Here is a 27,859-nt window from a genome sequence, read left to right on the forward strand (position 1 = left end):
TCTGGATTTGATTATGTCCACTGAGTCAATGAAAAATTCATTGAACTGTTCCGGCGATATATTATGATTCTTTGTATGATTTTGAGTGTTACTGGATCTTTCTCTATTTATGAGATTCCAGGCAGTTTTACACTTGTTATCGGAGTTTACGATTAATTTGGTATTATAATCCAGTTTTGCTTGAGTTAATTGGCTTCTGTACTGTTTCTTAATTTCATTTAATTTATTTTTAGCCATGGGCAGATCTGTCACCTTATTGATGTGATGTAGTATTAGTAGTTGGGTTTTCATCTGTTTTAATTCTTCTGAATACCATTTGTTTGGTTGTTTTTTACTTTTATTCAGTTTTACTTTCTTGACTGGGAAAGTTAAATTAAAATATTCTAATAATAAATTTAAAAATGTATTAAAAATTTGAGCAGCTATTGGGTCTTTAACATTAAAGAGGGATTCCCAATCAATATTGTTTATATTATAACAGAATTCCATTACTCTTTCCGTGGTAAAAAAACGTTTTTTAACCATTTGAGGTTGTTTATATTCGTTTATATTCGAATGATATAAACCGAATGACATTATGAAAATATCAAAATGACATCATAACATATTACAACCACTACAAAACTGAAGTTATCAGTATATAAGTTACCTAATGTGATTTAATGTGTTAGATTAAATTTTTAAATTTAAATAAAAAAGAACATATAGACTTGAACAAAATAAACACCATAACTACTTCAAAATCTTGTGATTTCAGTTAGCTGTTTGTTTTAAGGTCCAATTCCCTATTCCTAACATCAAGTTCAAGAATTCTTCTTTTCATCTCATGATCAAACTCCTTATTTTTTATATGAAGTTCTGTGAGTTTCATCTTCACTCTATGTTCTTCTTTCATATTTATGTTACCGGTACTTTAAATTCATGCTCCATCCTTTGGAACTGAATTTGATCCTCTGTTGCTTGTTTTTGTAACTGCAGAACTTGTTTTTCTTGCCATAATGCCATAAGTTTCTTTCCTGTCAATGAACTGTCTAGTGATGGTCTTTTCTTCTTTACTAGGAGTGGAGTGGAAGTAGGTTTCCTCAGGTCCCGAATACTGAATTGTGCCAATTGACTGCTACATGGAATGGCTTCTACTACATTAATTTGTATATTATCCTGAGATACTATTGGTATATATCTTCAATTACCTGATCAGTGGGATTTGAATCGTCACCTGCGACAAATGCTTGGGATTCAGAAGCTACAGACTTGTACAGATTCACAGATGAAAAGGGAATTACATTGGAATTTTGAATTGATTGGATTTGAGGAGGAAATTGTGCTTTTCCAATGTTCGCAGATGGATGCTCCACAGATGCGAGTAGTGATGACTGGCCAGGACAATCTGAGTCACATACAGATGGTAGCCCCTCAAGTTGTATTGTACCAATAATCTCTTTTATTTTAATATAAGTTATTATTAAGTTCGGTTGATTCGGACCTCCACCTGCACCTGATGTGTATTTTTTTATCTTCGGAAAATCTCCTTTTACAGGTCTTTTTGAGGTTTTCATACTTCCCCCTTTAATCTCTTACCAGTACTACAGTTCCATTAATTTCATTGAAACTTTCTGCTAGCTCTTGCCAAGCTTTTTCTTTGTCTTTTAAAGATACACTATCAGTTTTCTTACAATCTAATATATCTTTCTTTGTACTAAGTAAAGAGAGCAGTAAATCAATTTCTACTGGACTAAAATTCTTACTTTCTTCCCTGAATTCTCCATGTCTAAACACAGGACCTTACAGTGTACGTTAATCAGCTTATGATAATCTGATCAAAATTCATAATGGACGATGAAGCAATCATACAGTGCAACCAACCGTGTACTGAAATAAAAATAATACAAGAGGATGACACCTATTATGAATATTTAGGTCCTGGGTTTAGGTCACTGGAAAACAGGACAGGGCAAATGTTGGCACCCTAACCTCTTTCTTTAACTTAATCCCTTCTATTACCAAACAAAAATTTGAAACAATAATTGTGCCAATTCACCAAACAAAAAGCTGTTTTTTATTACATTATTTATAAATATTCATTTTTACTGAGCATGTATTTAACAATTATTTCAACATCCTACTTTAAAATACTTTCTCTTGCTCCTTTGCTCTGGGTATTTGCCCAATCTAGCCAACTATACATTAGGGCCTGTGAATATTACATAAATAGGTTAAATCCACCTATAGGTTGCCAAGTGTCATGGCGGACGAGCGCAAGGCTACTACGTCATTCAAAATTATGCACATGGATAAATATATAATAGGATGCGAAACTGCGGACAGCACGATCTAGAAGCGGTATTCTGAAATAAGGTGATCAGCGCCCAACGTCGTAGGTGGTAAATCATAGAACTACGTGAGGACCAGCGTTCTCCACTCTCCGATACGAAGTAGTCAGAACGTTGGCCGATGACCAGCCAACAGCGTTATGAAGGCAAGATGGACTCCAGAAAAATGCAAAAGATTCGAGGAAGATGCTCAGCGCCTGGATGCAAGACTGTTAATAATGTGGGAGGGAAGCATTTTTTCTATTTTCCTCAGGAACCTATGAGGTAAGCTTTAGTATTATTATTGTGTCCTGTGTAGCCTAAACCTTACACTTGAAAACAATGTACTTTTTAGTGAAGTAGGTTAGACGAGCTGTGCATTGCTTTCTGCTAGTTTATTTAGGATTATAGTAGGAGTATAAATTTAGATGGTTCGGAAATTCAGTCAAACTGTAACGAAATGTGAAATATTGACGAAAAAGAGCAAGAAGGCTGAAAATGAAACCTCGTAAACCTGAATTGTAGCATTAGGCCACATGGCTGCAAACTAAAACCACGTGGTTTTTAGTATAAACATCTCACAGTTATGGAAAATAAAATTATGCCTTCTTTGATGTAGTTAGCCATTCTGGAGAAATTCTCAATCATGTGTAGTAGTAATAATAATAATAATAATAATAATAATAAGCTTAGGCCTAATATTTAATTTAGTTTTACCCAATATCTGTTGCTGCTACCAGTTTTCCTATGGTCACTCACCACCTAGTGATGTGCATTAGACATCTCTTAAAATAACACAAATGCAGCAGATAACTTATTATTTTTTTCCCCAATTTTTGCATGATTTCTATTCAATATTTCGTCTACTTTATCTCATTAGTAATTGTAATCCATTGCTTTAGGTGTTGCAAGTGGCTCCGATTTTGTGGGCTAGAGGACCGGTATCGAGTTGCCGCACATGCCACACACACAGGTTGAGAATCTGCATGGACCACTTCATTGAGTCTGACTATTATAGCTCTTCACAAAAAGTGATACTTAAGCAAACTGCAGTGCCCACTGTTCATGCTAATGGATTAGTGATGCCATCAAACCCTAAAATCCGGAGCCCACCATCTAGCCCAGTTATGCCTCGAGCGACCTTATCACCGGGGTCTACCCCAACTTTCAGGCATCACAAGACTTTGCGGACGTATGGTAGGAGGGCGAAGATTGATTCTGCAGCTGCTGAAGATAGTTAGTACACTAGCAATGTTTTTATGTCATTCATGTTTAAAATTTCCGATTTCATTACTCTTTTCTTTATTTTCAGGTACGCGTAGTCTCATAGGTTTACAAGCTGCAACTGAGTAGGCTGCAGGCTTGGCAGCTATGCCTCAAACAATTCCTGCTCCTATGAGTACTCCAGCTTCAAAGATTACTGCTTCGACGGCATATTCCGGGATGAATAAAGATGCATGCCAACAAGGTAATTATTCCACTTAGTCAAGTTTATGGATTTCAAGGAATGCCTTAGTTTCTCATCAGCTGTTCTTACATTACATGTTTCAAAATACATAATTAATTATGTTTCGTTTTTTTTTGTGATTATTACAGGGAACAGTATGATTGGTGAGCAGCTGAGGGGCTATCAGCAACCATCGCTCCTATTCAATGTGGTTCCCACAGCTGAAGGTAAGCGATACTGTCTTGTGAGCCTGGTAACATGCTAGTAATCATTTAAGTTAATTGCCCCCGGCCATATGTCTGCAGTGTTCATACTTCATTCTTTTACAGTAGCGAATAATAACAAATCCTCTTAACTACAGGGCAGGGTGTTTATCTTGTATATCGATCGTCCAGTTCAAAAGTGCGACAACTCAAAAATTGCCATTTTTTAGTTATTTATACTACTGAAAGCCCCTTTCGGAGCTCTTTCCGATTCAATATTGAGATAAGTCATATTTACAACCAAAAGGAATAAAAACGAAATAAACTGCTTTAGAAGTAATTATAACTATGGACTTTATTAATTCATTATTACTACATTTCGAAATCTATTAATAATGAACTGGAAGATCGTGATATACTCGTCCTGAATACTGACTCAGTTCTAATTGTCGTGGTTATGAACCACAAATCTGTCCCTTTTTAGGGGATTTATTTGAAACTTTCAACTGAAGATATCTCAAAACTTGTTTTTTTGAGTTGTCGCACTTTTGAACCAGACGATCGATATTGCAACTGATATCCTGACAAGTCTCCCTGGCACACGAAGTACACTATCATTCCCTCTTACTGACTTCTCTTTAATATCCCAACACCTCTGCTGATTATCCCTTTCTGTTAGTGTCAGTTGTCCTCTATGGCCCAGCCTATTAGCAAAAAAATATTTTATATTACATAACAACGAACAATTCAGATTAACACAATCAAATTTGTTGCAGCATTAAACTTTTGGATTGCTACTATTACTTAACATTTATATGAGTTATAATTTGTACAGTTAAGAGCAGTTTGAAATGAATGGAGCACAAAGTCTGTTCAATTCTTGCTTCAATTTATCATTTATTTCCTTAGATACTGACATGAATACATCCAAGATGGAACAGTTTCCTTCAGCTTCAGCTACACCTCCTTCCATACTTGGTAAATATTGATCACATTTTGATGTATTGTCAATTTTGTAGTATGTTATATAGCCTATCCATAGCTTGCATGCCTTTTGTTAGGCCTACATTAACTTAACAAGGCTAAAGGTGTTGTCACGTTTCATTTTTTATTTAAAATAGTTCCCAGCAATTAGATTAATCTGAAGTTAATTTCGTAATCTTTAGGTCCTGGTGTTGCAAAACGAAAACTTTTCTCGAGTCCTCACTTCTCATCTTCACCCAGGAGCAACAAACTAAAAATGGCAGCTCTGAAAGCAAAGGTGAAGAGACTGGAGAAAAAATTGCAGTGTCTTTAAAGTAGTGTAAATAGCTCATATTGTGTGTAACAAAAAGGTATAATATCATATTGGTGGAAAGTTCATAGCTTTTTTTATTATTTTTTTAAATTTTTATTTATTTTTTTTTTGCCCCAGAAAAAAATGTTTTTAGCAAATGTTAAATATATTGTGTAATTGTAGGGAGCAAAGTTACAGTATGTGGTACATGTGTGTGTATGTAAGAGAGATATTTGACTTTGGAAGTTGGGGGTTAACATACCTTCAGTTCACCTAGTAAACTTTTTTGCCCAACATAATGCAAGTAAGTGATGCAGCTCATGTATTTCACTCTGACCCTCAGTACATACAACATTTTGATATACGTTACCGTTATGTGTATGCCAAACAACAATGTCTAAGAACCTTAGATGTGATCCTAGAAAAGTGTTCTAAAATGTGTTGCAAAATAGTAGATAGTAATATGACAGTTTCAATTATCAAACATTTTTTTGTAGTATCTGAAATCCGATTAATGTAATATGTATCTAGTCAGCGATGTATGCAACGGAGGGGAGAAAGGAATTGGCCACTCTTACTCATTACCTCCTGCTCTGATTGTCCCATGAGTGTTACTTGTAGGGTCCAAACCTGTTTTTGGACAGTTGACTAACCAATAGTTGATGGGTCCAGGCAGACAAGGGGACAAACCATAAATTTCGATATGTAGGATATCTCATTGGAATGTGAAGAAATATGTTCTGACTAAACTATATGACAACACATTATTCAAATGGTATCATTTACATCTGTAAACGAGCACAGATGGCAGAGCATTCCAAAATATAAATATATAGATGTGGCTTTTTCTCTTATCCGACTGGGCCCCACAATTTCAATTATTCAATTTGTTGTATAGACTTTACCAATGTACTGCACACTAAATATGTAAGTGTAAATGTGTGTATAGGATTACCAGATGTTCTGGATTTCGCTTGACATGGACTGCATCCTGCCAGGGTTCGTAAAAATCAGAAATTGTCCTGCTTTTCTTTCTTGCCAATTCCCAATGGACAAAAGAGAGTAACTATTGAGTTGGGGTCCATTAGAGGAATTATGTGTGTAAAATCCTTGCTCAAACAAGTCGAGTCACCAGAGAAGTATTAACAATCCGAAAATTAAATAAGGTAAAAGCTAATTTAGAATCCGTATACTTCAATTCTATTCATGATAATAGTTTTGTATCAGTTTTATTGTACAAAGACAAACAAATTACCTAATTATATAACAGAATGTAAAAAGACGTCACGTCAAGTATCAAGTTAGTCTATTATGCCCTGCTTTTATATGGAAAATTCTTTTTCATTTAAAATGACCTGCTTTTAAATTGTTACAATCTGGTAACCCTACTGCACATGTAGTGTATGTTAAACAGTGATATGATGGACCTTGTCAAAATTGTGTTGTTGAATGTATTGTAAAATAGTATACAATAATATAGTAATTTCAATTATGCAACTAGTTTTTGCAGACTTAAAGTGCACTATACACTATTACCTAAAGAATAAAATCCCAATTATCTAACCTTGTTTTCTTTTATTTTCTGTCCCTGTTTGGCTGTATTTTAATTAGTTACATTATAAGGTAGTGTAAAATAGACCGTCTCTTCCAACTATTGGCTCCAATAACAATTTTCAGTGAAAGATGATGTGAGGAATAAAAATTTTAAAGTTTTACTTTAAATTGAGGGTTTGGGGCGGGGGGGGGAGAGGAGGAATATTTACTGCATATAGTTCAACTTTTCGCCGCCAGGCGCGCTGCTAGATATGCGGAGTAATTAGTTATTATTTTCGCTACTTGGGTGCGCTGCTGGATGCACGGAGTAGTTCTTTTCGCTACTTGGTGCGCTGCTAGATGTAATAACGCCTCTAACCGCATATAGATGGCAGCACGATCAATTCTACAACAGCGCCTCTAGTATGTGTTACGGGAAACTCAGTGAGTTTCGCATCCTATTATATATTTATCCATGTTATGCACGTATGCATTGCAGCCAACACTACATTATTTAGCGATGAGAGAAAGCCTGCAATCATGTGGTTGAAAAGCCAATAAGTTGTAACTATGAAATCGTGGACGTAGTTTATAGACACAACACCAGAGTCGCATTGATACGATGCCTCCAGCACAGTATACCCGTGCGGTACAGCAAGTGTTGATCTAACACATTAATACCCCGGATCGATTCCAGTCTAGAAGTAATTCTTTGGGAAAAGTATGAAAGAATTGCAAATTATCGTAAAATTAGGAACTTATACATCCCAGGACAGGACAGGGAAAGGACTGACAAGACGGAGACTGGACTGAGAGCTCATAGAGTGCACTGAGAAGATAAAGAGTAGATTAAGAGGAGATAGAGTGGACTGAAAACATAAAGAGTGGACTGAGAGTACATACAGTGTACTGAGACGACATAGAGTGGACTGAGAAGATATAGAGTAGACTGAGAGGAGATAGAGTGGTCTGAGTGGACAGAGACGACAAAGAGTGGACTGAGAGGACATAGTGTGGACTGACAGTACATAGAGTGGACTGACAGGACATAGAGTGGACTGAGAAGATATAGAGTAGACTGAGAGGACATAGAGTGCACTGAGAGTACATAGAGTGGACTGAGAGGACATAGAGTGGACTGAGAAGATATAGAGTAGACTGAGAGGACCTAGAGTGGACTGAGTGGACATAGAGTGGCCTGAGAGGCCATAGACTGGCCTAAGAGTACATAGAGTGGACTGAGAAGATATAGAGTAGACTGAGAGGAGATAAAGTGGACTGAAAGGACATAGAGTGGACTGAGTGGACATAGAGTGGACTGAGAGGACATAGAGTGGACTGAGAACATATATAGTGGACTGAAAGAACATAGAGTGGACTAAGAGGACATAGAGTGGACTGAGAATAAATAGAGTGAACTGACAGGAAATAGAGTGGACTCACAGGAAATAGAGTGGACTGAGAGTACATAGAGAGGACTGAAAAGATGTAGAGTGGACTGAGAGGACATAGAGTGGCCTGAGAAGATAGAGAGTGGACTGAGAGGACATAGAGTGGACTGAAAGGACATAGAGTGGACTGAGAAGATATAGAGTAGACTGAGAGGACATAGAGTGGACTGAGAGGACATAAAGTGGACTGAGAAGATATAGAGTGGACTGAGAGAATATAGAGTGGACTGAGAGGATGTTGAGTGGACTGAGAGGACATAGAGTGGACTGAGAGGAGAGAAAGTGGATTGAGAGTACACAGAATGTACTGAGAGGACGTAGAATGGACTGAGAGGAGATAGAGTGGACTGAGAGGACAGAGAGTGAACTGAGAGGACAAAGAGTGTACTGAGAGGACGTAGAATGGACTGAGAGAAGATAGAGTGGACTGAGAGGACAGAAAGCAGACTGAGAGGAAACAAAATGTACTGATTGGACATAGAGTGGACTGAGAGAACATAGAGTGGACTGAGAGGACAGAAAGTGGACTGAGAGGACACAGAGAGTACTGAGAGGACATAGAGTAGACTGAGAAGATATAGAGTGGACTGAGAGGACATAAAGTGGACTGAAAAGATATGGAGCGGACTGAGAGAACATGGAGTGGACTGAGAGGATGTAGAGTGGACTGAGAGGACATAGAGTGGACTGAGAGGACATAGAGTGGACTGAGAGGACATAAAGTGGACTGAGAAATTATAGAGTGGACTGTGAGAACATAGAGTGGACTGAGAGGACATATAGTGGACTGAGAAGATATAGAGTGGACTGAGAGAACAGAGTGGACTGAGAGGATGTAGAATGGACTGAGAGGACATAGAGTGGAGAAGGTGGACTGAGAGGATACAGAATGTACTGAGAGGACATTGAGTGGACTGAGAGGACAGAAAGTGGATTGAGGGGACACAGAGTGTACTGAGAGGACGTAGAATGGACTGAGAGGTGATAGAGTGGACTGAGAGGACAGAAAGTGGACGCAAGGACACAGAGTGTACTGAGAGGACATAGAGTGGACTGAGAGAACATAAAGTGGACTGAGAGGACAGAGAGTGGACTGAGAGGACACAGAGTGGACTGAGAGGACACAGAGTGGACTGAGAGGACAGAAAGTGGACGGAGAGGACACAGAGTGTACTGAGAGGACATAGAGTGGACTGAGAGAACATAAAGTGGACTGAGAGGAGAGAAAGTGGACTGAGAGGACACAGAGGCAATTGAGAGGACATAGAGTGGACTGAGAAGATATGGAGTGGACTGAGAGAACATAAAGTGGACTGAGAAGATATAGAGTGGACTGAGAGAACATAGAGTGGAGTGAGAGTATGTAGAGTGGACTGAGAGGACAGAAGGTGGACTGAGAGGCTACAGAGTGTACTGAGAGGACACAGAGTGTACTGAGAAGACATAGAGTGGACTGAGAGGACTGAGAGAATAGAAAGTGGACTGAGAGGACATACAGTGGCCTGAGAGGACAAAAAGTGGACTGAGAGGACACAGAGTGTTCTGTGAGGAGATAGAGTGGACTGAGAAGATATAGGGTGGACTGAGAGGACGAAAAGTGGACTCATAAGATATAGAGTGGACTGAGAGAACATAGAGTGGACTGAGGGGATGTAGAGTGGACTGAAAGGACATAGAGTGAACTCAGAGGACAGAAGGTGGTCTGAGATAATACAGAGTGTACTGAGAGGTCATTGAGTGGACTGAGAGGATATAGAGAGGACTGAGAGGACAGAAAGTGGACTGAGAGGACACAGAGTGTACTGAGAGGACGTAGGATGGACTGAGAGAAGATAGAGTGGACTGAGAGGAAAGAAAGTGGACTAAGAGGACACAGAGTGTACCGATAGGACATAGAGTTGACTGAGAGAACATAGAGTGGACTGAGAGGACAGAAAGTGGACTGAGAGGACACAGAGAGTACTGAGAGGACATAGAGTGGACTGAGAGAACATAAAGTGGACTGAGAAGATATAGAGTGGACTGAGAGAACATAGAGTGGACTGAGAGGACATAAAGTGCACTGAGAAGATATAGAGTGGACTGAGAGAATATAGAGTGGACTGAGAGGATGTTGAGTGGACTGAGAGGACATAGAGTGGACTGAGAGGGGAGAAAGTGGATTGAGAGGACACAGAATGTACTGAGAGGACGTAGAATGGACTGAGAGGAGATAGAGTGGACTGAGAGGACAAAGAGTGTACTGAGAGGACGTAGAATGGACTGAGAGAAGATAGAGTGGACTGAGAGGACAGAAAGCAGACTGAGAGGACACAGAATGTACTGATTCGACATAGAGTGGACTGAGAGAACATAGAGTGGACTGAGAGGACAGAAAGTGGACTGAGAGGACACAGAGAGTACTGAGAGGACATAGAGTAGACTGAGAAGATATAGAGTGGACTGAGAGGACATAAAGTGGACTGAGAAGATATGGAGCGGACTGAGAGAACATGGAGTGGACTGAGAGGATGTAGAGTGGACTGAGAGGACATAGAGTGGACTGAGAATAAATAGAGTGAACTGACAGGAAATAGAGTGGACTCACAGGAAATAGAGTGGACTGTGAGAACATAGAGTGGACTGAGAGGACATAAAGTGGACTGAGAAGATATAGAGTGGACTGAGAGAACAGAGTGGACTGAGAGGATGTAGAATGGACTGAGAGGACATAGAGTGGACTGAGAAGGGAGAAGGTGGACTGAGAGGATACAGATTGTACTGAGAGGACATTGAGTGGACTGAGAGGAGATAGAGTGGACTGAGAGGACAGAAAGTGGATTGAGGGGACACAGAGTGTACTGAGAGGACGTAGAATGGACTGAGAGGTGATAGAGTGGACTGAGAGGACAGAAAGTGGACGGAAGGACACAGAGTGTACTGAGAGGACATAGAGTGGACTGAGAGAACATAAAGTGGACTGAGAGGACAAAGAGTGGACTGAGAGGACACAGAGTGGACTGAGAGGACAGAAAGTGGACGGAGAGGACACAGAGTGTACTGAGAGGACATAGAGTGGACTGAGAGAACATAAAGTGGACTGAGAGGAGAGAAAGTGGACTGAGAGGACACAGAGGCTATTGAGAGGACATAGAGTGGACTGAGAAGATACGGAGTGGACTGAGAGAACATAAAGTGGACTGAGAAGATATAGAGTGGACTGAGAGAACATAGAGTGGAGTGAGAGTATGTAGAGTGGACTGAGAGGACAGAAGGTGGACTGAGAGGCTACAGAGTGTACTGAGAGGACACAGAGTGTACTGAGAAGACATAGAGTGGACTGAGAGGACTGAGAGAATAGAAAGTGGACTGAGAGGACATACAGTGGCCTGAGAGGACAAAAAGTGGACTGAGAGGACACAGAGTGTTCTGTGAGGAGATAGAGTGGACTGAGAAGATATAGGGTGGACTGAGAGGACAAAAAGTGGACTCATAAGATATAGAGTGGCCTGAGAGAACATAGAGTAGACTGAGAGGATGTAGAGTGGACTGAAAGGACATAGAGTAAACTCAGAGGACAGAAGGTGGTCTGAGATAATACAGAGTGTACTGAGAGGTCATTGAGTGGACTGAGAGGATATAGGGAGGACTGAGAGGACAGAAAGTGGACTGAGAGGACACAGAGTGTACTGAGAGGACGTAGGATGGACTGAGAGAAGATAGAGTGGACTGAGAGGAAAGAAAGTGGACTAAGAGGACACAGAGAGTACCGAGAGGACATAGAGTGGACTGAGAGAACATAGAGTGGACTGAGAAGATATAGAGTGGACTGAGAGAACATAGAGTGGACTGAGAGGACATAAAGTGGACTGAGAGGACATATAGTGGACTGAGAGGAGATAGAGTGGACTGAGAGGAGATAGAGTGGACTGAGAGGACAGAAAGTAAACTGAGAGGACACAGAGAGTACTGAGGGAACATAGAGTGGACTGAGGAAATATAGTGAGGACTGAGAGGACATAAAGTGGACTGAGAAGATATAGAGTGGACTGAGAGAACATAGAGTGGACAGAGAGGATGTAGAGTGGACTGAGAGGACAGAAGGAGGACTGAGAGGCTACAGAGTGTACTGAGAGTACATAGAGTGGACTGAGAGGAGATACAGTGGACTGAGAGGAGATAGAGTGGACTGAGAGGACACAGAGTGTACTGAGAGGACGTAGAATAGACTGAGAGGAGATAGAGTGGACTGAGAGGACAGAAAATGGACTGAGATAACACAGATTGTACTGAGAGGACATAGAGTGGACTGAGAGAACATAGAGTGGACTGAGAGGACAAAGTGGACTGAGAGGACACAGAGGGTTCTCAGAGGACATAGAGTGGAATGGGAAGAGATAGAGTGGACTGAAAGGACAGCAAGTTGACTGAGAGGACTCAGAGTGTACTGAGAGGCGATACAGTGAACTGAGAGGTGATAGAGTGGACTGAGAGGAAAGAAAGTGGACTAAGAGGACATAGAGTGGACTGATAGAACATAGAGTGGTCTGAGAGGACACAAACGAGACTGAGGGGACACAGAGAGTACTGAGAGGACATAGAGTGACTGAGAAGATATAGAGTGAACTGAGTGGACATAAAGTGGACTGAGAAGATATAGAGTGGACAAAGAGAACTTAGAGTGGACTGTGAGGATGTAGAGTGGACTGATAGGACTGATGGTGGTCTGAGAGGCTACAGAATGTACTGAGAGGCGATAGAGTGAACTGAGGGGACACAGAGTGTACTGAGAGGACGTAGAATGGACTGAGAGGAGATAGAGTGGACTGAGAGGACAGAAAGTGGACTGAGAGGACACAGAATGTACTGAGAGGACATAGAGTGGACTGAGAGAACATAGATTGAACTGAGAGGACAGAAAGTTGGCTGAGAGAACACAGAGAGTACTGAGAGGACATAGAGTGTACAGAGAGGAGATACAGTGGACTGAGAGGAGATAGAGTGGACAGAGAGGACAGAACGTGGACTAAGAGGACACAGAGTGTACTGAGAGGACATAGAGTGGACTGAGAGGACATAGAGTGGACTGAGAGAATAGAAAGTGGACTGAGAGGACATACAGTGGACAGAGAGGGCAAAAAGTGGACTGAGAGTACACAGAGTGTACTGAGAGAAGATAGAGTGGACTGAGAGGAGATAGTGTGGACTGAGAAGACATAAAGTGGACAGAGAGGACACAGAGTGTACTCAGAGGACATAGAGTGGACTGAGAGGTCACAGAGCGGACTGAGAGAATAGAATGTGGACTGAGAGGATAAAAAGTGGACTGAGAGGACACAGAGTGTACTGAGAGGACATAGAGTGGACTTAGAATATATAGAGTGGACTGAGAGAACATAGAGTGGACTGAGAGGATGTAGAGTGGACTGAGAGGACATAGAGTGGACTGAGAGGAGAGAAGGTGGACTGAGAGGATACAGAATGTACTGAGAGGACATTGAATGGACTGAGAGGAGATAGAGTGGACTGAGAGGACAGGAAATGGACTGAGAAGATATAGAGTGGACTGACAAAGGATAGAGTGGACGGAGAGGTCACAGAGTGGACTGAGAGAATAGGAAGTGGACTGAGAGAACACAGATTGTACTGAGAGGACATAGAGTGGACTGACAGTACATAGAGTGGAGTGACAGGACATAGAGTGGACTGAGAAGATATAGAGTAGACTGAGAGAACCTAGAGTGGACAGAGTGGACATAGAGTGGACTGAGAGGCCATAGACTGGACTAAGAATACATAGAGTGGACTGAGAAGATATAGATTAGACTAAGAGGAGATACAGTGGACTTAAAGGACGTAGAGTGGATTGAGTGGTCATAGAGTGGACTGAGAGGACATAGAGTGGACTGAGAACATAGAGAGTGGACTGAAAGAACATAGAGTGGACTAAGAGGACATAGAGTGGACTGAGAATAAATGGAGTGGACTGACAGGAAATAGAGTGGACTGACAGGAAATAGAGTGGACTGAGAGTACATAGAGGACTGAAAAGATGTAGAGTGGACTGAGAGGACATAGAGTGGCCTGAGAAAATAGAGAGTGGACTGAGAGGACATAGAGTGGACCGAAAGGACATAGAGTGGACTGAGAAGATATAGAGTGGACTGAGAGGACATAGAGTGGACTGAGATTATATAGAGTGGACTGAGAGGACATAACGTGGACTGAGAAGATATAGAGTGGACTGAGAGAACATAGAGTGGACTGAGAGGATGTTGAGTGGACTTAGAGGATGTTGAGTGGACTGAGAGGACAAAGATAGGACTGAGAGGACAGAAAGTGGATTGAGAGGACACAGAGTGTACTGAGAGGACGTAGAATGGACTGAGAGGACAGAGAGTGAACTGAGAGGACAAAGAGTGTACTGAGAGGATGTAGAATGGACTGAGAGGAGATAGAGTGGACTGAGAGGACAGAAAGTAGACTGAGAGGACACAGAGTGTACTGAGAGGACATAGAGTGGACTGAGAGAACATAGAGTGGACTGAGAGGACAGAAAGTGGACTGAGAGGACACAGAGAGTATTGAGAGGACATAGAGTAGACTGAGAAGATGTAGAGTCGATTGAGAGGACATAAAGTGGACTGAGAAAATATGGAGTGGACTGAGAGAACATGGAGTGGACTGAGAGTTTGTAGAGTGGACTGAGAGGACATAGAGTGGACTGAGAGGACATAAAGTGGACTGAGAAATTATAGAGTGGACTGTGAGAACATAGAGTGGACTGAGAGGACATAAAGTGGACTGAGAAGATATATAGTGGACTGAGAGAACAGAGTGGACTGAGAGGATGTAGAATGGACTGAAAGGACATAGATTGGACTGAGAGGGGAGAAGGTGGACTGAGAGGATACAGAATGTACTGAGAGGACATTGAGTGGACTGAGAGGAGATAGAGTGGATTGAGGGGACACAGAGTGTACTGAGAGGACGTAGATGGACTGAGAGGTGATAGAGTGGACTGAGAGGACAGAAAGTGGACGGAGAGGACACAGAGTGTACTGAGAGGACATAGAGTGGACTGAGAGAACATAAAGTGGACTGAGAGGACAGAAAGTGGACTGAGAGGACACGGAGTGGACTGAGAGGACAGAAAGTGGACGGAGAGGACACAGAGTGTACTGAGAGGACATAGAGTGGACTGAGAGGACATAGAGTGGACTGAGAGAACATAAAGTGGACTGAGAAGACAGAAAGTGGACTGAGAGGACACAGAATGTACTGAGAGGACATAAAGTGGACTGAGAGTACATAAAGTGGACTGAGAGGACAGAAAGTGGACTGAGAGGACACAGAGACTACTGAGAGAACATAGAGTGGACTGAGAAGATATGGAGTGGACTGAGAGAACATAAAGTGGACTGAGAAGATATAGAGTGGACTGAGAGAACATAGAGCGGACTGAGAGTATGTAGAGTGGACGGAGAGGACAGAAGGTGGACTGAGAGTCTACAGTGTGTACTGAGAGGACGTAGAATGGACTGAGAGGAGATAGAGTGGACTCAGAGGACATAGGGTGGACTGAGAGAACATAGAGTGGACTGAGATGACAGAAAGAGGACTGAGAGAACAGAGAGAGTACAGAGAGGACATAGAGTGGACAGAGAGGACAGAGAGTGGACTGAGAGGACTCAGAGTGTACTGACAGGGGATAGAGTGAACTGAGAGGAGATGGAGTGGACTGAGAGAACACAGAATGTACTGAGAGGACATAGAGTGGACTGAGAGAATAGAAAGTGGACCGAGAGGACATACAGTGGCCAGAGAGGACAAAAAGTGGACTGAGAGGACAAAGTGTACTGTGAGGAGATAGAGTGGACTGAGAAGATATAGAATGGAGTGAGAGGACATAAAGTGGACTGAAAAGATATAGAGTCGACTGAGAGAACATAGAGTGGACTGAGAGGATGTAGAGTGGACTGAAAGGACGTAGAGTGAACTCAGAGGACAGAAGGTGGACTGAGAGAATACAGAATGTACTGAGAGGACATTGAGTGGACTGAGAGGATATAGAGCGGACTGAGAGGACAGAAAGTGGACTCAGAGGACACAGAGTGTACTGAGAGGACGTAGGATGGACTGAGAGAAGATAGAGTGGATTGAGAGGAAAGAAAGTGGACTAAGAGGACACAGAGTGTACCGAGAGGACATAGAGTGGACTGGGAGATCATAAAGTCGACTGAGAAGATATAGAGTGGACAGAGAGAACATAGAGTGGACTGAGAGGACCTAAAGTGGACTGAGAGGACATATAGTGGACTGAGAGGAGATAGAGTGGACTGAGAGGAGATAGAGTGGACTGAGAGAATAGAGAGTGGACTGAGAGGACACAGTTTGTTCTGAGAGGAGATAGTGTGGACTGAGAGGAGATAGAGTGGACTGAGAGGACAGAAAGTGGACTTAGAGATCATAGAGTGCACTGAGAGGACATAGAGTGGACTGAGAAGATATAGAGTGTACTGAGAGGACATAAAATGGACTGAGAAGGTATAGAGTGGACTGAGAGAGCATAGATTGGAATGAGAGGACATAGAGTGGACTGAGAGGACAGAAGCTGGACTGAGATGATACAGAGCGTACTGAGAGGACATTGAGAGGACTGAGAGGACAGATAGTGGACTGAGAGGAGACAGAGTGTACTGAGAGGACACTGAGTGGACCGATTAGGTATAGAGTGGACTGAGAGGATATAAAATGGACTGAGAAGATATAGAGTGGACTGAGAGTACATGGAGTGGACTGAGAGAATAGAAATTGGACTGAGGACATACAGTGGACTGAGAGGACGGAAAGGGGACTGAGAGGACACAGAGAGTAGCGAGAGAACATATAGTGGACTGAGATGGTTTGGAGTTGACTGAGAGGACATAAAGTGGACTGAGAAGATATAGAGTGGACTGAGAGGACAGAAAGTGTACTGAGAGATCACCCGATTTTACTGAGAGGACATAGAGTGGACTGAGAGGTCATAGAGTGGACTGAGAGTATAGAAAGTGGACTGAGAGTACACACAGTGGACTGAGAGTACAAAAAGTGGACTGAGAGGACACAGATTGTACTGAGAGGTCATAGAGTGGACTGAGAAGATATAGTGTACTGAGAGGACATAAAATGGACTGAGAAGATATAGAGTGGACTGAGAGAGCATAGATTGGAATGAGAGGACATAGAGTGGAGTGAGAGGACAGAAGCTGGACTGAGAGGATACAGAGAGTACAGAGAGTACACTGAGAGGACTGATAGGAGATAGAGTGGACTGAGAGGACTGAAAGTGGACAGAGAGGACACAGAGTGTACTGAGAGGACATAGAGTGGACTGAGAAGATATAGAGTGGACTGAGAGGACATAAAGTGGACTGAGGAGATATAGAGTGGACTGAGAGAACGTAGAGTTGACTGAGAGAATAGAAAGTGGACTGAGAGGACATACAGTGGACTGAGAGGACATACAGTGGACTGAGAGGACAGAAAGGGGAGTGAGAGAAGACAGACAGTACCGAGAGAACATAGAGCGGACTGAGAAGGTTTAGAGTGGACTGAGAGGACATAAAGTGGACTGAGAAGATATAGAGTAGACCGAGAGAACATAGAGCGAAGTGAGAGAATGTAGAGTGGACTGAGAAGACATAGAGTGGACTGAGATGACATATATTGGACTGAGAGGACATAGAGAGGAATGAGATGACATAGTGGACTGAGAGGACATATAGTGGACAGAGATGACATAGAGTGGACTGAGACGCCATAGAGTAGACTGAGATGACATATAGTGGACTGAGAATGCAAGTAATGTACTAAGAAGACATTGAGTGGACTGAGAAGACATACATTGGACGGAGAGGACATATAGTGGACTGAGAAGAGCGGGATTGAACTGAGAGTACATGTAGTGGACTGAGAAGACACGGATTGGACTGAGGAGACATAGATTGGACTGAGATGACACATGGTGGACTGAGAAGACATAGAGTGGACTGAGATTACATATATTGGACTGAGAAGACTGGGAGTGAACCGAGAGGACATATGGTGGACTGAGGAGACATAGATTGGACTGAGTAGACATAGAGTGGACTGAGATGGCATAGAGTGGTCTGAGAAGACAGGGATTGGACTGAGATTATATAGAGTGGACTGAGAAGACAGAGAGTTGACTGAGAAGACATGGAGTGGAATGAGGAAACAGAGTGGACCGAGAGGACTTAGAGAGTACTGAGAATACATAGAGAAGATGAAGAAGACAATAGTGGACTGAGAGGACATTGAGTGGACTGAGATGAAATAGAGAAGATGAAGAAGACATAGAGTGGACTGAGAGGACATAGAGTGGACTGAGAATGGACGGAGTTGACTGGGAAAACATGGATTGTACTGAGAAGACTGGGAATGTACTGAGAAAAATTAGAGTGGACTGAGAATACTTAGAGTGGACTGAGAGAACGTAGAGTGGACTGAGATGACATAGAGAAGACTGAGAAGACATAGAGTGGACAGAGAGAACATAGAGTGGACTGAGAGGACATAGAGTGGAGTCAGCACGTAGAGTGGACTGAGAGAACATACAGTGGACTGAGAAGATATAGAGTGGACTGAGAGGACATAGTGTGGACAGAGAAGACAGGGAGTGGACTGAGAGGACAGAGTGGACTGGGAAAACATAGAGTGGACTGAGATTACACATAGTGGACTGAGAAAACAGGGAGTGGACTGAGAGGACATAGAGTGGACTGAGATGACAATGAGAACACTGAGAAGACATAGAGTGGACTGAGAGAACAAAGAGTGGACTGAGATGACAATGAGAGGACTGAGAAGACACAGAGTGGACTGGGAAAACATAGAGTGGACTGAGATTACACATAGTGGACTGAGAAAACAGGGAGAGGACTGAGAGGACATAGAGTGGACTGAGATGACAATGAGAAGACTGAGAAGACATAGAGTGGACTGAGAGAACATAGAGTGAACTGAGGGGACATAGAGTTTACTGAGAGGAAATGGAGTGGACTGAGATGACATAGAGTGGACGGAGATGATATAGATTGGACCGATATGACATAGAGCAGACTGAGAAAACATACAGTGGAATGAGATGACATAGAGTGGACTGAGAAGACAGGGAGTGGACTGATAGGACATAGAGTGGACTGAGAGGACTTAGATTGGACTGAGAACATATAGAGTGCACTGAGAAGATAGGGAGTGGACTGAGATGACATAGAGTGGACTGAGAAGACAGGGAGTGGACTGAGAGGACATAGAATGGACTGAGAGAACAAAAATTGGACTGAGGGGACAGTGAGAGGACTGAGAAAACATAGGGAACTGAGGGACAAAAAGATAATTGTAAGGGCAGAAATTGGACTGAGAGGACACAGAAGAATATGACAGAGTAGACAGAGAGAATAGAAATATAGGTTGAGCTCGACAAAATTATTCCCCTCAGTGAGACTTGTAATCTTACATGTGATTAATACGGGAAGTAATAAATTGCTATAAAAAATCAAAAGCAGAAATCTAGACATACGGTAAGTCTCTTGCTGTGAAACTTACGGGCCACTGTTTGAACTCAGTGAAGGCATTCTGTCTTGAGTTCGATCCTAGTAAACTTATAACATATCGTTATGGATATGAAGGAACTGTAAAAAATGGTAGTCTTGTAAACATAATGTCCCATGTCAACATATTTGCAGGCCATAGTTAGAATCCTGTCAGGACATTATTTCGCGAGTTCGATCCTTGTAAACTTATGAATGACAGGTAGAGGTGTGAAATGCTAAAAAAGAATTGCAGAATTAGTAAATATAAACGCCCTTACTGGAATAGTAACAGGTTGTACTCTGAAGTAAGTCAGAGAATTATTATCTTAATTCGAGCCTAGTGTAAACATATGACATTAGTATGTGTATGAAGGCGTTGGTACTCTAAAGAATGGAGAATTCGTAAAGTCCCTGTCCTAAATAGTAATCGACAATTGATTTAAGGCTGAAGGGCTTTAACTCCTAAGTTCGAGCATTGTGAACTTATGAGTTATAAGTGTGTGTATGAAGGGAAAGCAAAAAAATTGGAAGATTATTATACTTCACGACATCTTACTGAAATATCCTTAGTATCACACCTGGAAGGGCATTATTTTCTAGAGTGGAATAATGTAATCCAATGAGAACAGTTGACACAGATGGTAAGGATAGGCCTAGTATGAGGGAAAGTGATCCGCAGGGAAAGTGAGACATTAATCATGAAACAAGTAAATAAATCATACCAATATTGTTGTACACATAGAATGTAATACATATTGAACAATCCTAACACATTCTGGTATAAACAATAATAAACTACAGATGTTAGTAAACAGTATATGAAGAAACAAATAATGTTAAACCAGTACTGGTACCTAACTGCATGACAATGTTTAGGTAATGATGAATGCAATGACGGTAAAACATAAAAAACGCGTGCAAATGCAATTATTTTACAACACCAATATAAACATTAAAAATAAGAAAATAGCATAAACTGTAAAGGAGGGTATTTCCATATAATTGCCTAACGTAGGAACAAACCTTTTTCTTTCGGTTTCCTTACAGTTTATATTTGGCGTGACATGGGCTTCGATGTCTAAATCAATGATTTCTTATAATACCCTTGCCTATACGATAAATGAAAGCCTAGTGCATTAGTACTGTACCTATGTTGAACCATAGTATAACACCTGCACGTGGGCAATTGAAGGTGCTTCCCCATCTCCACTGCGTCTCTTATATGAGGAGGCTGCAGTAAGTCAACATATTGCATACTGTTGAGCCGGACGTAATTGAAAGTTCTGCGTGGCTGTGCAGTGTCGTGCCTCAACAACGTCGAAGTTATGTTTGGGTGATTAGTCAATGATCACTACACTCTTACTTTACAGTCTACGTATCACGTTCATCATTTAATATTACACGAACTCAAAATGCCGTATTATATTTATTGAACATTATGATTTTTTTAAATATTGAGTTTCAAATATGAGCAGTCCCTACTTTTTACGGCACACTGCTTTCAAAATATATCACTTATCAGTCAGATATTTCTGTATGTAGCTCAGTTGGTAGAGCAGCTGACTACGGACTGGAAAGTCCGGGATTCGATCCCAGGTGGTGACAAAATTTTTTCTCGTTGCCAAACTTTCAGAACGGCCCCGAGGTTCACTCAGCCTCCTATAAAATTGAGTACCGGGTCTTTCCCCGGGGTAAAAGATGGTCAGAGCGTGGTGCCGACCACACCATCTCATTCTAGTGCCGAGGTCATGGAAAGCATGTGGCTCTACCTCCATGCCCCCCAAGTGCCTTCATGGCATGTTACGGGGATACCTTTACCTTTTTACTGTACATAACTCTCCCCTCGCTTAGAAAGGAATGGTTTTGTATTGTGGCCTGCGGTACTGATACTGCAACATATTTGTGTGCACTTGTAAAGTATCTCGTATAGGGCCACGTTTAGTAGCGAGCTGGACTCCGTAGTCCTGATTATGACGTAATCGCGATAAGCGAGCTATATTAACATCTACAAAAGCTGGTACTAGCGTACGAAAAACATTTGCTCTATATACATAAGCAGCACAAGTTATATTATAATTTCGATAAGGAGAACAAGATTTCACTGTATGGATGTAGTAGCAAGTTTTTATTTATGATAATAAGCTCATTCCCAAGTGTTGTATACTGCACTCATTCCTTACGACGTTCTTGAACGTTGAGGATATGTAAATTACGAATATAGACATAGACTATCCAAGTTGAGTATTGTGTGAATTAGCAGTTAAATGCCATTTATTACATTCTTAAAAATTATATATTATATGGATCATAAGAGGAAACAAAGAGGAAAGCAGAAAATAGGAAAGACTGTAGAATAATGGGTGTGCTTTGAAAGACCTACCCTTGGACAGAACGCTATGAATGAATATTATATATATATATATATATATATATATATATATATATATATATATATATATATAATAGCGCTGGGCATCTATGCCCAAGGTTGCGGGTTCGATCCCGGGCCAGGTCGATGGCATTTAAGTATGCTTAAGTGCGACAGGTTCATGTCAGTAGATTTACTGACATTGTATTGTATGGGGCAGAAACATGGACATTACGACGAAGTGGACAGAACCGACTATGAACATTTGAAATGTGGATGTGGAGAAGGAAGGGACGTGTGAAATGGACAGACAGAATAAGAAACGAAACTGTGTTGGAAACAGTGGGTAAGAAAGAATGATGCCGAAACTTATCAGAGAGAGAAAAAGGAATTGGCTGGGTCACTGACTGAAAAGAAACTGCCTACTTAAGGTTGCACTGGAAGGAATGGTGAACGAGAGAAGAGTTCGGGGCAGAAGAAGACATCAGATGATAGACGACATTAAGATATATGGATCATATGCGGGGACAAAGAGGACGACAGGAAATAGGAAAGACTGGAGAATGCTGGGTTTGTAATGAAAGACCTGCCCAAGGGCAGAACACTATGAATGAATGAATTAATGAAAATTCATAGTTTTCTGCCCAAAGGCAGGCCTTACAATGCAAACCCAACAATCTCAAATCTTCACTAATTTCTGCCTTCCTCTTAACCTCCGCATATGATTCGTGTATCATAAAGTTGTCCATCATCTGATATCTTCTTCTGCCTCGAACTTTTCTTCCGGTCACTATTCGTTCCCAGTGCATACTTTAGTAGACAGTTTCTTCTCAGCCAGTGACCCAGCCAATTCTTTATTTTTTTCTTCCTGAACAGTTTCAGCATTATTCTTTCACCTACTCTTTACAACACAGCTTCATTTATTATTCTGTCTGTCCATTTCATACGCTCCATTGTTCTCCATATCCGAATTTTAAATGCTCCTGGTCTCTTCTTTTCACTTCGTCGTAATGTCCATGTTTAAGCATCACAGAATGCCCCACTTCACACAAAGCACATCACTAGTCTCTTCCTCTTCTTTTTTTTATAGGTCGGCAGAAGATGCTCATTATTGTATTAAAGCTTCTTTTGCCATTGCTATTCTCCTCCTGACTTCCTAACAACAGCACATATTACTGCTTATACTACACCCAATTTATTACATAGTCTAACTTGTATATGTTATTATTGTCACATAAAACCATGTGTTTTTCACTCCAAAGGCATAGCTAAGACAGAGTTATCACTAGCACTAGGACTTCCATTCCACTACCACCACCATCATCACTATCACTTCCATCATCTCATCTCCACTTACTCGAATTATTTCGTCCATAGATGACTGGCACTGTTACAGAGACAGGTGGCAAGTTTGGAGGTACTCGCTCTCTCAACCATTTCTCTAAGCTGGAGGAATTCATTTCTTGGTGGTAGTCACCACTAGTTGAGTCAACTTTATAACTGAGGAGACCACCATCACGAAATAAGTTTCGAAGCCTATATCTACTATTATTAGCCTTTTGACTTGTTTCCTTCTAACATCTTATCTTTTCTGGCATTATTTTTTGGAAATTCAAATCGGTGTCTATCGAAGTTTCATAGAGACAATTTGTCTTTGCTCTGCTCTAAAGCGTTTAACTTTTGTCATATTCTTGCAACGCAAATAAATAATGTTCGGTCGTCCTCGAATGAGTCTTCGATCCTGTAATATCTTCCGCAGAAATCTCATGCTTTTAGTATAGTATTAAAAACATTACAACATTTTGCTATCTCTCTTCCTTCTAAACGCAAACTGTGACTTGCATAGAGGCAGAGATTTAAAATGTTTCTTTACAGACTATGGAGCGGTAATGTTTTTCAACGGATGATATACCCTACTGAATGTTATCTCAGCTCGGCATATCGCACTCATAGGTCGAGAGGTTACGGTATCTTAGTTCCTCAACACCTCTCTCAGAAGTAGCTACTAGACGCTGCCCTACAATACTATATGCTTTTGGTAGAAGTGACTAAAAATATAGTGATATAGACCGTTGTTCCTAGCAAGAAATTCATGGTTGTAACTTGTGTAGAAGCGCCTCTGATACTGAAATTGAAAAACAATTTCCATTAAAACTCGGTTTTAAAAATTGTAACATAGACCGTTATTCTGCCCTACGCTTCAACTATAATAGCTATCTAGCGTCTGGCTAATATAAAGGTGATAATGCAAGCGAAATGAGTTTAGGGTCCAGCGGCGAAAGCTACCCAGCATCTGCTCTAAAAGGGTTGAGGGAAAACCCTGGAAAAATCGTCAACCAGTCAATTTGTCCCACACACGATTTGAACTCTATAGGGAATTATACAGTTAAGAAACTGTTCAATTACAAGTTTTCCTTGCCAAAACTCACGAACTAATTATTTCCTCTATACGGAATTTACTACTTGCACTGCATCTAAATATTAGGGTGGTATTAATTTAATTGAAGACCTTACTGTGCTCATCTTCCTCATGAGCAAAACGAGTTTGGTCTTTTTGCGAGGAAGCTCTGAAATGTATTAATAAAAACTATCGGAGCTTGTTCCTACTGTACGTGCTGTAGCTTGCTCACATAGTTTGCTTCACCTCGCGTGGGAGTTCGTATCAGTAAAGTCGTCGGTCGAGGTCAGTCCAGCCACAACAAGCGATACCGGCACGTGTATTTCGATCGAAAGGATTAGCGATTGAGCTATGAGTGACACGGAGGCTAATGTTGAGAAAAAGGGAAATAGGCCTATTATTTTATTTCTGTTTATGGACTTCATTAAGCATTTTTGAGTTATATTTCAGAAGTCAATGTTACCGAATTGGTGGCAAAAATAAATCCGCCGCATTTGCAGAAATTAGAAGTATCAAAAAAGGGTTAGGGTGCCTATAAACATACTTACTTACTTACTGGCTTCTAAGGAATCCGGAGGTTCATTGCCGCCCTCACATAAGCCCGCCACTGGACCCTATTCTGAGCAAGATTAATCCAGTCTCTATCATCATATCCCACCTCCCTCAAATCCATTTTAATATTATCTTCCCATCTACGTCTCGGTCTCCTCAAGGGTCTTTTTCCCTCCGGCCTCCCAACTAACACTGTATATGCGTTTCTGGTTTCACCCATACATGCTACATGTCCTGCCCATCTCTAACGTCTAGATTTAATGTTCATAATTATATCAGGTGTAGAATACAATGCATCCAGTTCTGTTGTGTAACTTTCTCCTTTCTAAAAAAAATAGGGTAACAGTAAACTTAATTACTTGTATATATCGATATGCTAGGATTAAAAGAGAATTGAAAAAATACTAGGATTAAAAGACAAATGAAAAAAAAAGTAAAGCAAGTACCGAACAAAATAACGGTTGGACTAGGCCTACTTGTAAGAAATTGAGTACTACACATCATAAAAAAACGAACTTCTAGGGCAAATGAAGAAACTTTTATAACAAGTTCGGGTTTGTATGGGATCTTTAATTGTAGAATCCATAGTGACACTTGTGGTGAACAAGACTGCAGTTGGGTTTTCCTCGGGGTTATCCCGTTTTCCCTGATTAGGAATCTACTTCATTCTGTCAACATTTCTCCATTCAGTCATTATTCCATAGCATTCCTCGAATGCCGGCTAGTGACGTAAGGAGGGGCTGGCCTAGGGATGAGTGGGTTTGCCTACTCGAAACCTGGATACATAGCGCACCTTATTGTAGTCAGCAGGTCTGAGTTTGGGAATGTGCCTACCTCGAGGGTTAGTGCAATAGAACGTTATAGGTAGCAGTGCTGGGTCATAGTGCCCCTCTCCCGAAATTCCATTTCATTCCAGTGCATAATAGGCCCACGAGAACTGATAATTTCATGTAAGTTACATTTGGTGTAAGATGTAAATAAAGAGGTAATCGACATTTCGTATGTTATCAGCTGTGACTTGACATGCATTTTTTAGACTACTAAATCCTTAATAGCCATACTAATGTCACATGTTTAGATTAGGCTCGAATTAGGAAACTTATTCTTTACTTCAAAGTACAGCCTATTACTATTCCAGTAACGGCGTTAATATTTACAAATTCTACAATTTTTTTTTAGCATTTTCTTCATACCTGTACCGGCTGTACCTGTCACTAATAAGTTTACAAGGATCGAACTAGGGAAATAATGTCCTGACAGGAATCCAACTATGGCCTGCTAATAGATGGACATGGGATATTATGTTTACAGAAATAGCTTTTTTTTTTTTTTTTTTTTTTTTTTTTTTTTTTTTTCCCCGAGTTCCTTTATATCCATAACGATATGTTTTAAATTTACTAGTTTCGAACTCAAGAAAGAATGCCCTCACTGAGTTCAAACAGTAGCCCGTAAATATTACAGCAAGAAACTTATATCTACATTTTCTGCTTTTGTTTTTCTTTTTCTTTTTTTTTTCTTTCTTTCTTTCTTTTTTTTTCTGTCCCCTACTAATAACTAGCAAGATTACAAGTCTCACTGAGGGGAATACCTTTCTTGAGATCAACATATATTTCTGATCTCTCTCTCTACTCTGTCATTTTCTTCTGTGTCCTCTCAGTCCAATTTCTGTCCTTTTAATCCCTTTTCTGACCACTCAGTTCTCTATGTTCTCTTAGTTCACTCTGTCCTCTGAGTCCTCTCTCTGTTCTCTCAGTCCACTCTCTCTTCTCTCAATCCAATCTGGTTCCTCTCAGTCCACTCTATGTACTCTCAGTCCACTCTCTCGCCTCTCAGTCCACTCTCTGTTCTCTCAGTCAACTCTCTGTTCTCTCAGTCAACTCTCTGTACTCATATTCCACTTTCTGAACTCTTACTCCATTCCATGTTCTCTCAGTTTACTCTCTGTCATCACAGTCCACTCTCTGTCCTCTGAGTCCCATCTCTGACGTCTCAGTCCCCTCTCTAAACTCTCAGTCCACACTCTGTCCTCTCAGTGCAATCTATGTGCTCTCAGTTCACTCTGTCCTCCCAGTCCACTCTCTCCTCTCAGTAAAATCTGCTTCCACTCAGTCCACACAAAGTCCAACCAGTCCATTCTCTGACACTCAGTCCACTCTCTGCCCTCCCACTCCCTGTCTTCTCAGTCCACTCCCCGTTTTCTCAGTCCACTCCCTGTTTTCTCAGTCCACAATATGTCCTCTCAGTCCACTCCCTGTTTTCTCAGTCCACAATATGTCCTATCAGTCCACTCCCTGTCTTCTCAGTCCACTCTATGTCATCTCAGTCCACTCTATGTTCTCTCATTACACCCACTGTCCTCTCAGTCCACTCTGTGTTCTCTCAGACCAATCCCTTACTCCTCAGCAAACTCTATGTCTTCTCAGTCCACTCTATGTCCTCTCGGTCCACTCTATGTCCTCTCAGTCCACTATATGTTTTCTCAGTCAAATCTATGTACTCCAAGTCCACCCTCTGTTCGCTCAGTACAATCTGTGTTCTCTCAGTCCACTAGCTGTTTTCTCAGTCCACTCTATGTCATCTCAGTGCTCTCTGTGTCATCTCAGTACAATCTGTGTTCTTTCATTCCACTCCCTGACTTCTCAGTCCACTCTATGTCATCTCTGTACTCTCTGTGTCATCTCAGTACACTCTGTGTTCTCTCAGCCCACTCCCTGATTTCTCAGTCCACTCTATGTCCTCTCAG

General features: G+C 41.3%; 1 protein-coding gene across 3 annotated transcripts; it reads left to right on the plus strand.

Moving 5' to 3' along the window:
- Positions 1–2,338: 2,338 nt before the first annotated feature.
- LOC138713553 (uncharacterized) lies at positions 2,339–6,798 on the plus strand. Of its 3 annotated transcripts, none has more exons than XM_069845723.1 (6): positions 2,339–2,594; positions 3,212–3,506; positions 3,622–3,777; positions 3,906–3,983; positions 4,869–4,937; positions 5,126–6,798. In XM_069845723.1, exons 3-6 carry the CDS (start codon positions 3,681–3,683, stop codon positions 5,254–5,256), a joined length of 375 nt encoding a protein of 124 aa, XP_069701824.1. In that variant the 5' UTR covers positions 2,339–2,594; positions 3,212–3,506; positions 3,622–3,680; the 3' UTR covers positions 5,257–6,798. The 3 variants fall into 3 exon arrangements, with proteins under 3 accessions (XP_069701824.1, XP_069701825.1, XP_069701823.1); XM_069845722.1 differs by having other exon boundaries at positions 2,340–2,594; positions 3,212–3,545; XM_069845724.1 differs by lacking the exon at positions 3,212–3,506.
- Positions 6,799–27,859: the final 21,061 nt, after the last annotated feature.

This window comes from Periplaneta americana, chromosome 14 (genome assembly GCF_040183065.1).
Source record: "Periplaneta americana isolate PAMFEO1 chromosome 14, P.americana_PAMFEO1_priV1, whole genome shotgun sequence".
NCBI classification, from domain to species: domain Eukaryota; kingdom Metazoa; phylum Arthropoda; class Insecta; order Blattodea; family Blattidae; genus Periplaneta; species Periplaneta americana.